Here is an 11,812-nt window from a genome sequence, read left to right on the forward strand (position 1 = left end):
ATGCGGATGGAGGATGTTTGATCGCAGTTGTGGCTAGAGTTCGTGTGAGATGGATGAAATTTAGGGAACTGGGTGGGGTATTGTGTGGAAATAAATGGTCAGTGAAGATGAAAGGGAGGGTATATAAAGCATGTGTGAGAGCAGTGATGGTATATGGTGGTGAAACTTGGATGTTGAGGAGAGAGGAGGAAAGTGTACTGCAGAGGGCTGAAAGAGCTATGGTGAGGATGATGTGTGGGGTTAAAGTGAAGGATAGGAGGAGTAGTACAGAGCTGATGTCAATGATGGGACTGAATGAATACATTGTGACATTGATAAGGAGATCGAGATTGCGGTGGTATGGACATGTGTTGAGAAGGGATGAAAGGGTCGGGATTAGGCGAGCGTTGGAGTTCGAGGTTGAAGGAGTGGTAGGAAGGGGTCGTCCGCCGCGATTGGGATGGAGAGAGCAGGTGGAGAAGGACAGCGTGAAAGCGGGGTTGTGTGATACTGAGGCGAGTGACAGATGTGGATGGCGTCGAGGGGTATTTCGGTTTCATCATAGGTAGCCAAACGGCAACCCTCGATCTCGGGGAAAATGCCGTCTAAACGTGTGTTGTTGTTGTTGTATTATTACTTTTTGTGATATTATAATTGTTTATTTATTTAATTATTTATTAATTTCACATTGTCTTTGTCATATTTCTTATATTTTCAGATGGCAAATCTTCGAAAGATACTAACAGCTCTAAGGGGAATACAAAAATCAGTTTCTCACTAGCTGATTCGCCTGCTGTTAAGCCTAAGAAGCTGGAGGGTGCATTAGGGGGTATCGTGGGTTAGTTTTGTCTGCTTGAATATAAACTTAACAGTTGAAATTTTCTGTAAATTATCTTACCAAATGTACATTTGATGAAATTAAATTTTTTTGATTTTTTATTAATTTATTTTTAAATATTTTTTTTACAGCCTATGGTTCTGACAGTGAGGAGGACAGCGAGACATGACAGTGAAGTATTGGGGTGATGATTTCATTTCATTGCACCGCGCTATACGACATTTAACTTTAAAACATTTTACTGTGTATGGACGGTATATACATTTTAATGTACGTTTGCAACGTATGTATGCCTGCCGGAATCAATTTATGTTGTTTACATAGTTTAGTGTATCTGTATGCATGTCTGCAAGTATGTATGTGTTTATTTAAGTCATTGGCGTAGCCAGGGGAAACAGAGGAGGCTGTCCATTTACCTCGGGCAACACATTTTCTGAGTGGCATTTTTCAAATTTTGTATTTGGTAGAAGATTCACAAAAGTTTTTGTTGCTCCACTGAGGTAAGAAGTTCTGACAGTACAAACGCGCACGAGCTTCGTTTAATATTTAAAATCAAAATTTTCCTATAGTGATTTTATTAAATTGAACGTTCGCCCTAACAAAATGTGGTGGCGGCTTCCAAACTCCTTGGATACGTCTCCCTTTCTCTCTCTCTCTCTCTCTCTCTCTCTCTCTATATATATATATATATATATATATATAGTTTTAATTTTTTTATCTATCATCTTTGTTTTTTTTTCAATTGGGACATGTGTTTGTGAGAAAAGATATTTTTGTTTCAAGTTTTTAGCTGATTGTTTTTATTGGAAATTTTGCTGTATGAAATGTTTTACAACTGAAAATAATTTGGTTTCTTTCTTTACAAAATTGACTTAAATAAATAGTTCTACAACAAGGGTGACTGTCAATGCGTTGTTTTCTTTTCTGCCAAAGTGAATGTTATATTAACGTAATAAACTCACGTCAATGTTTAATTTTTATTTTTTAAGTTTTATTAAAACTGTTTGGAGCTGTTCTGTAACAAAATTTGTCAAAACTTTTATTGAGTTTTATTTAATGTAATTTCGAACGACTTAACGCTGATGACTACCGAGTTAATACTAAATGCATTATCCGCCTACCGGTTTGATACATAACTGAACTTGGACGAACGACTGGAATGTGCTTTCAGTCAGGTCGACGTTACTGTTTAAGTGCTATAATTCAACTCCGATGTTCGAGCTCCATGCGATATAATTAATAAAATGTAAGATATTATGACATTCTTTGCTTTTTTTAAATATTGGCCTAAGGTTAATAATTCTGCATGCATTTCATGACCATTCCTTAATTTTTGTTTTTGGAAAGCAAGAAACTTTGGAACAGGTTTTATAAACTAAAGTTAACTATTTTTATTGTGTTAAAATTTATTGAATTTAATATGAGCCCGAAAGGTACTATCTCTAATTGCGAAAAATTAACATTTGGAAGTGTGTTGCCGCTCAAACACTGGCACAGTATTTCCTGTCTAAATGGTTGTTGCTCAAAGTCTGAAGATAAATCGGAAGAGATGAAAATAGGTTATTATGTTGCCTGCAAAAATTGCGATATATGCGGCAAAAATGTTGGCAAGAAATACTGCGTTGTTTGTCAGCAACTCTTCTGCTTTCACTGCCTAGACTTTCACAACAAAATTAATGTCGCTATGTTGCATGAAGTGGTTGACTTTGATACACCTCGTTACACGGATGCCTTGAAGAAGGTTCGATATAAAGTTTGCACCTCTCATGGTCAGGATATAGACCACCATTGCGCAAGTTGTGAGGCTTTCATTTGCTCGAAATGTTTCATTCAGAAGCACCAAAGCCATGATATTCTCACTATTGAGTCAAAAGTTGAAGATTACAAAGAGACTATCGAATCATTGATTGAACAATTTCAAAATGCTCTTGATAAAAATATAAAAAATCTTGAAATTTTCGATAAAAATGAAATTAGTCTGGATAAAGAGGAATCATCTATTATATCTCAAATCAACGCTAACACCGATTATGTGAAAAACAGATTGGACAAATACTCAAAAATCTTAATAAACAGGGTCACAAATTTATACACGGAGTTAAAAACTGAAAGAGACAACTTTTATAACTCGAATGTAGAGAAACAGGAGTCCATGAAATCGAATATAAAATTATTGAAGAAAACATTGGAAGAGTTAAACGTTGCATCTGTGACAGAAGCGCAAACCTACAGCACAGATGCTCCGAACTGGGAGGCATTCAAATCTAAATGTGACAGTGTAGATTCCATTCTTCCAGATTCCATATATTCCAAGAAAACACTTCCTGAGACACTGCTTGAAGCCACAAATGTTGTGTATGAACTCATAAGCACTGTGAATATTTAGCTTATCTAATGGTAATGGTAATGTAACACGATACAAGATGCTTATAGAACAAGATACAAGATACTTATAGAACGTATATATTGTGATTGTGTTTGTTTGTGTGTGTGTGTGTGTGTGTGTGTGTGCCTGTGTGTGTGTTGTAGGTGTGTGTGGGTTAAGTGAATTGATTGAATTTCAGAGATTTTATTTTAATTTTGCTCAAAATCTCAACTTTAAAAATATTATTTTGTGACCTTGTATTTTTTAATGTCTGCTACATGACGCATATTTATTTATGTTTCTAATAAAATGTATTAAATGTGTTAAGCATTGTTAATAAGTATTTTCGGATTTTTTTACTGGTTTCTACCAAATCAATAAAATGACACACACACACAAATACACGCGCGCACACACACAGACACGAATACACGCGCACACACACACACAATGTAACATTTATATACCCCCTACAATCAACGAGGAAATGAAGAATAAGAATAATAATAAATGACAAAAATAATAAAATAACAAAAATAATATTAACCAACAAGATCTAAAAAAACAACAACGAAAACAATTAATGTAATAGTAACAACAATAACAACAATATTAATAATATTAACAATAATAAATAGCAGTAGAGCGATTATTCAAATCAATCCATTCACTTGCTACCTGCTATTAAAGCTATGTATTATATATATATATATATATATATATATATATATATATATATATGTATGTGTGTGTATGTATGTATGCATGTATGTATATGTGTGTATACATTTATAGGCATACATATACGTATATACATGTTAACATGGTATTTGGTAGAAAAAAATGTATTTAAATGAAATGAATTTTAATGGATGTCGCTTTGAACACATACACACACACACACACACACACACACACATATATATATATATATATATATATATATATATATATATCAGTCAATTTGCCAAGATTTGTGATAGAATCTTCATTTATGAGGCACAGTCATTAATAATACACAACATAAGTAGGTACTGTCGAATCGTTGCACTTGCAATTTGCATTTGTTTAAAATGTATTTGGGTTAAATTGTGTTGAAATATCATCAAAATATGAATTAAATTATAACATAATTAAATAATTATAACCATAATATAACAGCACTAAAAATATTATTACTATTTACAAAAGAGACTTTGTGTATTGTATATAAACAGAAAATTAGTTTTGGGGTTATTTAAATTTTGTCTAGAATTTATTAATAATAATTATAAATAATTATTTTTACACTTTTTTACTGTAACTGTTAGCATCATCTTCTCTATCTTCATCTTCAACAACATCTTGTTATTATATTAAAATCTCATCGTCGTCGTCTGAATCTCTCAATCATCATTATTGTCATCATCAAGTTTGACATACCATCTAACAAAGTATCATTAAACTCGTGGCTATCCTTTTTTTGTTGAGATATCTATCATCTTCATCATCACCATCCGATAAAGATTATCGTTATCGTCGTGATATCTTGTATCTATCATCATCTGATAAAGACCATTCTGGTGATATTTATCCTCATCCGGTTAACACCATCACATTCATCATCGTTGGGTTTACAGAATAACGAAAAATTTGATAAAACTTGATCAATAATAACACCATTAACATTCTTACTGAAGTTATCAATTTCATTATCATACACTCGTTACTGAATTGTTCTTATCATTTTCAACAACAACAACACAACAACAACATCAACAACAACAACAACGTCTATGTACATCCTCATCATCATCCTTCAAAAACATTATCATCATTAGCACCTACCATCAACATCACGTGACATCAGCTTCAACAACATCACTCTCACAGTTGTCATCAACCACGTCATCATTCTCGAGTTTGTCATCATTATAACTCTTCCCTATTCATCGTTAAACGAGTGAAATTAATAATGTGCCGACAGCAGTTTGATAAGGCGGGTATGAAATTTATGACTGTCGTCCTGGCCACTTTATACGTTGTAAGAATTTTTTCAAATATAATTAACTAATTCATTCATTAATTCATTCATTTGTTAATTCATATATTCATTCATTCATTCATTCGTTCATTCACTCACTCATTCACTCATTCATTCATTCATTCATTCATTCATTCATTCATTCATTCATTCATTCATTCATTCATTCATTCATTCATTCATTCATTCATTCATTCATACCAAATGCCAAACTCACCCCAGATCGCGGCGCTGGTCATGTTAGGATTCGGTATCTCGATACGGGCCACACCGGATAATTTTCTAGCGCATTACACTTACGACGGAGTTGACTTGAGAATTATTCGGGGAGATGCCATGCAGAAAATCGCCGACCTCATGATAGCCGTCGCCTGCTTCACCATTTTGGCGGGCGGTTTTGTGATGTACTCTGTCATACTTGAGAAACCACGCATGCTCAAAATCGTATGTCATCATCATCATTTTATACTTTTATTATTACTATTTATACTTTTATTATTACTATTTATACTTTTATTATTACTATTTATACTTTTATTATTACTATTTATACTTTTATTATTACTATTTATATTTTTATTATTACTATTTATATTTTTATTATTACTATTTATATTTTTATTATTACTATTTATACTTTTATTATTACTATTTATACTTTTATTATTACTATTTATACTTTTATTATTACTATTTATATTTTTATTATTACTATTTATATTTTTATTATTACTATTTATATTTTTATTATTACTATTTATATTTTTATTATTACTATTTATATTTTTATTATTACTATTTATACTTTTATTATTACTATTTATATTTTTAATCAGACTTGGAACTAAATAAATGGACTAACAAATTGATAAATGATTGGAAATGATTTTTATTGATTATTGATTAGTAATATAGCGAGTATTGATTAACTGGCAATAATTTTAAAATATACAGAATATGCTTATCTCGATAAGGCACTCCATAGCACCATTGTGGGAGCATCAAAGCCGTTAAATTAGAACAAACAAAATCATTCAATATAAATATCATTATTATTATCAACATCATATATTTTCACAATTTTACATCAATAATAATAATAATATTTTAATGTTGCTATAGAATGATAATAATAATAATAATAATAATTATTATTATTATTTATTAATATTTATAATTATAGTATTTTTTTTCTACAGAGTTCAATTTTCCTCGCAACCCTCACCCTCATTGACGTCATCCTCATCATCGTCGCCGCTGCCTACCCGCCAAGAGTAATAATAATAATATCAATTATTATTATTATTATTATTATTATTGTTGTTGCTGCTGCTGCTGCTGTTGATGTTATTATTACATTTATGCATTGGCAATAAATTATAATTTAAAAGTAAGTTATATTTAGGTATATATGTATATATTTACACACACACACACACACACACACACACACACACACACACACACATACACACACACACACACACACACACACACACATAATAATAATGATCAATAACATCACAACAAAAATGATGATGGGTTACGGTATGATGCTGATGATGATGATGATAGATCGATTGACTATTTTAAATTTACGAATGCGTAAATGGAAATTTGAATATATGCAAGTCAGCCAGCGTGGGGAACGTGTAATAATATTCACACACACAGACACACACACGCACGCACGCATACACACGCACACACAAACATACACGCATACACAAATATATATAATATATAAATATAGTCATAATTATTATTCCATAATAATTATATTATTATAAAGATCATATTAATATTTCAATAAGGATACCATGGTGAACGATATGAAAGCTACTCTCATCAGCGATTTCAATAGTCAAGGTCACCCAACTATCTGTGTGCGTGTGTGTGTGTGTGCGTGTGTGTGTGTGTGTGTGTGTGTGTGTGTGTGTACGTGTGCGTTGTTCGCACGGGGCTACTGGGAACTTAGCCAAAAATTGTTTCCGCTTAACCCCAAGTTTATAATCTTTAACGTTACGAAATTCATGTTGTGTTATATTTTAGTTACAATGTTGCACATTTTATACGAAAATTTTCAAAAAAAAAACTCCTCAAAGAGTCATTGCCGATACAGACAGTCCCGTCCTTACCGTTATACGTGATATAATAAAATTAGTCATATAACATCATGCTATCACATTATTTTTATTTCATATGACAATGAAATTCCTTCAGATGTCCAGACGAATGGGTCTGTAATCACGTCTCTACCGAAGAATGGCGGGCCTTATTCTTGGGCACACACGCAGATTTATGTAATTTAAATTATTTTATTTTACCTTGTTTTATTTGGTGTCATTCAATCTGAAAAGCAAGCAATCTAATTGGCGTTTTAATTTCTGTATTTCATTTTATTGCTTGTTTAAATTTATTTGACAGTTGCTTGTTATATAATTGTATTATACAGACCCTTGATTAGAGAGCTATCATTAAAAATCTACAAATACAATGACAGACCAACTTTTAAAAAGTTCTGATTTGAAAAACAACGCAGACGAAGTGCTGTGGAGTGGAGGGACCTGCGGATTACGGGACACTTTTGGCCCCGAACAGGACCGAAAAAATCCCCAACATGGGTGAAACTGTTCTGGTAGTGCCCATGTCCTGCTGTCGTATGCAGGGCCAGGTGGAGAGATTGAAATTCAACAATCTCAACCAATGCGTCAAGAATGACTCCAGTGAAATCAACCAAGATGTTATATTTATTTGTTTCTTCTTTTTTTCTCATTAATCTTATATTTTCTCAATTAGTTGGTTGTTACTAGAAAAGTTAAGATCATATCATGCTATTTATAACTTGAAACGACAGACGTTCGTCTTTTATTTGGTTAGTTGAGCAGCACTCATTGCGATATAAATTGGGGTCCTATTTGTAAACTACTTCGGTAAAAGTTAATTGTTAGCGTGTTGCTATTTAACCAAGTATTAATTCACATCACAAATTCATTAGTTAATTGATTAATTAAATAATTGAGTAAGAAATTAGTTAATAATTGAATGAAGATTAATTGTTGAAATCCTTGCAGGGTTGTCTGAATTCTCTGATGGTTTTCTACAGACTAACATCCCTCTCCGTCTACCGACTGTCTCCAATACTCATTGCATTCGAGGTTTCTTCGTATTTTTGACGATCAAATCGATTACATTAAAATAATTCAAATGAACTTTCTAGTTAATGACGTCTGGTCTGTTCTCTTTATTTGAAAAGGTTTACTTAAGTAACTCAGTTACTTAAAGATGCTTAGGGCGGTTCTCAAGGCTTTCCTCTTCGCAAAGTTTACGCTGGAACGCTGCTGACTTTTTTCGTTCTTTTTTTATTAAACAGTTTAGAAGATGCAGATCTGCTTACGGTCATTTTTCACTTACTTAAGCTAGATATAAACTTTTGTAACATCCAAGCCACTTTCATATTTGTTTGCACGTGAAAACAGCGTCATAAGCACGATGAATAAATAAGGTCTGAGTTTTGGATAGGATGACATTCGAATGACAACAAACATCAAAAACGCGAAATATGAATAATCATACCGTCGGAGCTAACTCGGGGCATCTACAAAATGATGTTTTAATTTAACGTTCAATGGATTGATTGAATATGAACTATCATTTGTTATCATACTTCAGATCAGCTTGATTGCATTTCAACTGAAACTCGCCTACGACCTGGCAACATACCAAGTTATGGATTAGTTTGGAGGATTGATTGGCTCACAACAGACGCCAAAATTATCTTTATTTATTAATTACTGTATTTTCCTGCTTTTTCATTTGTAAACATTCGTCAAATGCAACTGTATAACATTCAATATAAAGAACCCGCGACATTTTAGCTTTCCGCAAAATTTAACCGTATCGAAATCCATATAAATTATTTCACATTACTGAGGCATTCAGCTAATGCTAAATTTGAACAAATGATTTATTTTATTATATTAACCACGCCTGCTATGGTAAAGGTCTTAGCAAATTATTGACAATTTTTCATTATTTTGACAATTATTCACAATCTTTCTAACAATAACATCAAAACATTGACATCAATTTTACTATTTTTTAAAAATACGCTGTAAGATAATAAAATGCTCATTTATATTTAATAAAGCGTAAAGAACATCACAACAGAGGCAGTTCAATTCCAGTCCTCTTGGAACTAGTGCATTGCAAACCGCCGCGTTGAAATCACATATACATACGTGAATCATCACGTACAACCTGTACCGATTTTGCACGCTTTCGACCATTTGTTTGGTTTCACACAACTACACCAAAGCTAATCCCAACTGCATACATATTACCACACCCATATACGGTGTAAATCCTTGCGCTCAGTCGCAAACATTTAATTACATTCAAATCAACAGGAGACAACAAATTTTGTATTTAAGGATTGACTACTAACATATTAAATTCCTAATTCAACACCTAAACACATTTGAATATCGACATGCCCAGACATTTATTTTAACGTATTTTATTTAAACAAAAAAAAAGCATTTTGTGAGAATTTTTTATTTTATTGATGAACAAAAACTTTCTAATAAAGAAAACTGTTCTTCAATAAGCCAACTGCAAATAATCTGTAGAAAAAATGGAAATTAAACAATTTTTAAGTTATAGCTACAAAAATTAATGAAAATCATTGAAAGAGCTAAAGGACATTAAAAATTGCTAATGAAAATACAACACATGACCAAAGTATCTTTGTAGCAGCTTATGAGAACTTATTATTTTTTCTATAGTAGTTTGTTGTAAAATGATGATATGATGACTATCAATGTCAATTCAATTGTTATGCTAACATTTAATCATAATTGAATAAAAAAATAAATAAGTAATAAATATTGTATACCATTCTTAGTAATTAATAATTACTAACCATATACATATCTGTATTGAGACCGAAATGCAAATGTGCATGTCGACAACCCCTTCACCTCAGCCTCCTGGCTTCACGTTCACTTTCCAACAGAGTTAAAATGTCTCCCTCTCTCACTGGCCCCTTGACATTTCGAATGATGGATCGATTTGTCTCGTCAATGAACTCTACACGGACCTATGAAATAAAAAACATTTGAAAAAAATACATGTCAGATGTGTTTTTGAAAAGTGTAGACAAGATTTGAAGAATTAACAGTTCCTCAAGATAAGGAGAAGAAATCTCATTTTAAACTGTTCACAAATAATGAGAATGAGCTTTCAATAAATTATATAGAAGCACCTCCAGAAACTAAACAGCCAGTAGGAATAGCAGTAGGAGTAGAGTAGATGAATAGATAATGATCAAAATCAGACCAGTGACTTAAAACGTTAACACTAGTTAGGAGTATGAGGTTTTAAAAAAATATTCATTTACAAGCATAATTTTACCGTAAAGGCATTAAAAAACAAGTTTGCAGACCTGAGTACACTGGCCCTGAGAACCTGTACGTCCCAAAATCTTGGTAACCTGAAACACGTTTTGAGAAACACGTGACGACGATTAAACAATCAATTCAAAATAAAATATACAAAAATTACAAAATATTTACTTAAAAATGAAAATAGATCAATCCAAAATTATAATCTAAATTTAATTACTTTTGCGAGTTTTATCGGAGCTGTCTTGGCGTCCATGATGAAAATATTTTCACGGAAAAAGAAAGAGGAAAGAACAAAAAGTTGTTACTTATAAACAAGCAAATACACAGTTACGTGATTTCTTTAGTAAATAAACTTTTGCTTTAGTTTATTAAAAATTGTAAACTTGTGAAAAATTTTAGTATTAAAATTATATTGTTAATTAAAGTTTTAAATATGCTCATCGTAATTTCTGAAAAATTGTAAACCTGGAGTTACAATTGTCTAATTAACCCAAGCAAGGTTATCGTCTATATATTTATATATAAATTACAATCTTCTATCTCAAGCTTATTGTTTGTTCTATGTGTTTTGCAAGAACGATATTGTAAAATAATTTACGATTGTTTCTATATAAATCAACATTTGTTTATCAAATCTCATTCGTTAATACTGCTTTCTGGATTAGAGAAACATCGGTAAAATATGTCTCGAGCGAGTTCCATGGAGTTAGGCGAGTTAGAGGCTAGTCCTGATTTGAGGGACAGTCCGCACATTCAGCTGTACATGGCCGATGATTCTGAGGAGAAGAATTCAACCGCGGAAGTTGTCAGTGAAAAGTTCGGTGCTAGCAACAAACGAAAAGCCAGAGAAATCGATGAAAAGTAAATTTTTAAAATTGGCTTGGATCGGAATTTATTTTATTTATTATATTATGTTTTTGTTTGTCAGTTTGTTTCTATTATTACAATATTACAACTACTTATACTATATTATATACTATATTATATACTATATTATATACATATACAATGTTAATTTCACTTCCTTGATTACATAATTTATATTCCAAATTAATCATTTTAAAGTTAACTAAAATGCTATCATGACCTTAGCATAAAATTTATAACTTGCTATGTAATTATAATATAATTGAATAATAATTGTTAAAATATACGTTATGTAAAATTAGCATTTGCTTTTATTTATATAAACTTTATTT

General features: G+C 31.6%; 4 protein-coding genes across 4 annotated transcripts in view; 3 read left to right on the forward strand and 1 right to left on the reverse strand.

Annotated features, from left to right (window-relative positions):
* The window catches only part of HELRODRAFT_190259 (hypothetical protein), a gene marked incomplete at its 5' end in the record, with an annotated part of 10,520 nt that extends 8,724 nt beyond the window's left edge, over positions 1–1,796 (forward strand). Inside the window, 2 exons of the mRNA XM_009013008.1 lie at positions 698–817; positions 949–1,796. Of these exons, the coding sequence (XP_009011256.1) occupies positions 698–817; positions 949–986 (158 nt within the window). The 3' untranslated portion in view covers positions 987–1,796. The remainder of the gene's footprint in view (positions 1–697; positions 818–948) is intronic.
* A 371-nt stretch (positions 1,797–2,167) lies between these two features.
* Positions 2,168–3,519, forward strand: HELRODRAFT_190260 (hypothetical protein). Its single transcript, XM_009013009.1, has 2 exons — positions 2,168–3,220; positions 3,251–3,519. Exon 1 carries the CDS (start codon positions 2,238–2,240, stop codon positions 3,201–3,203), a length of 966 nt encoding a protein of 321 aa, XP_009011257.1. The 5' UTR covers positions 2,168–2,237; the 3' UTR covers positions 3,204–3,220; positions 3,251–3,519.
* Positions 3,520–5,136: 1,617 nt separating this feature from the next.
* HELRODRAFT_190261 (hypothetical protein) lies at positions 5,137–9,743 on the forward strand (the record flags this gene model as incomplete). The annotated part of the gene is made up of 9 exons (XM_009013010.1): positions 5,137–5,205; positions 5,428–5,649; positions 6,405–6,479; positions 7,020–7,074; positions 7,429–7,508; positions 7,748–7,948; positions 8,280–8,363; positions 8,878–9,399; positions 9,437–9,743. 8 exons carry the CDS (start codon positions 5,137–5,139, stop codon positions 8,941–8,943), a joined length of 852 nt encoding a protein of 283 aa, XP_009011258.1. The 3' UTR covers positions 8,944–9,399; positions 9,437–9,743.
* Positions 9,744–10,183: 440 nt separating this feature from the next.
* On the reverse strand, positions 10,184–10,714 carry HELRODRAFT_72007 (hypothetical protein; the record flags this gene model as incomplete). Its single annotated transcript, XM_009013011.1, has 2 exons — positions 10,184–10,306; positions 10,652–10,714. Coding segments are annotated over 2 exons (186 nt in total), but the record flags the coding sequence as incomplete, so codon positions are not given.
* Positions 10,715–11,812: the final 1,098 nt, after the last annotated feature.

The sequence above is a fragment of the Helobdella robusta genome, assembly GCF_000326865.2.
Source record: "Helobdella robusta unplaced genomic scaffold HELROscaffold_11, whole genome shotgun sequence".
Classification (NCBI taxonomy): Eukaryota; Metazoa; Annelida; class Clitellata; order Rhynchobdellida; family Glossiphoniidae; genus Helobdella; species Helobdella robusta.

Coding starts and splice junctions, on each gene's coding strand:
- HELRODRAFT_190260 (XM_009013009.1), top strand. CDS start 2,238: ATGAGCCCGAAAGGTACTATCTCTAATTGCGAAAAATTAACATTTGGA.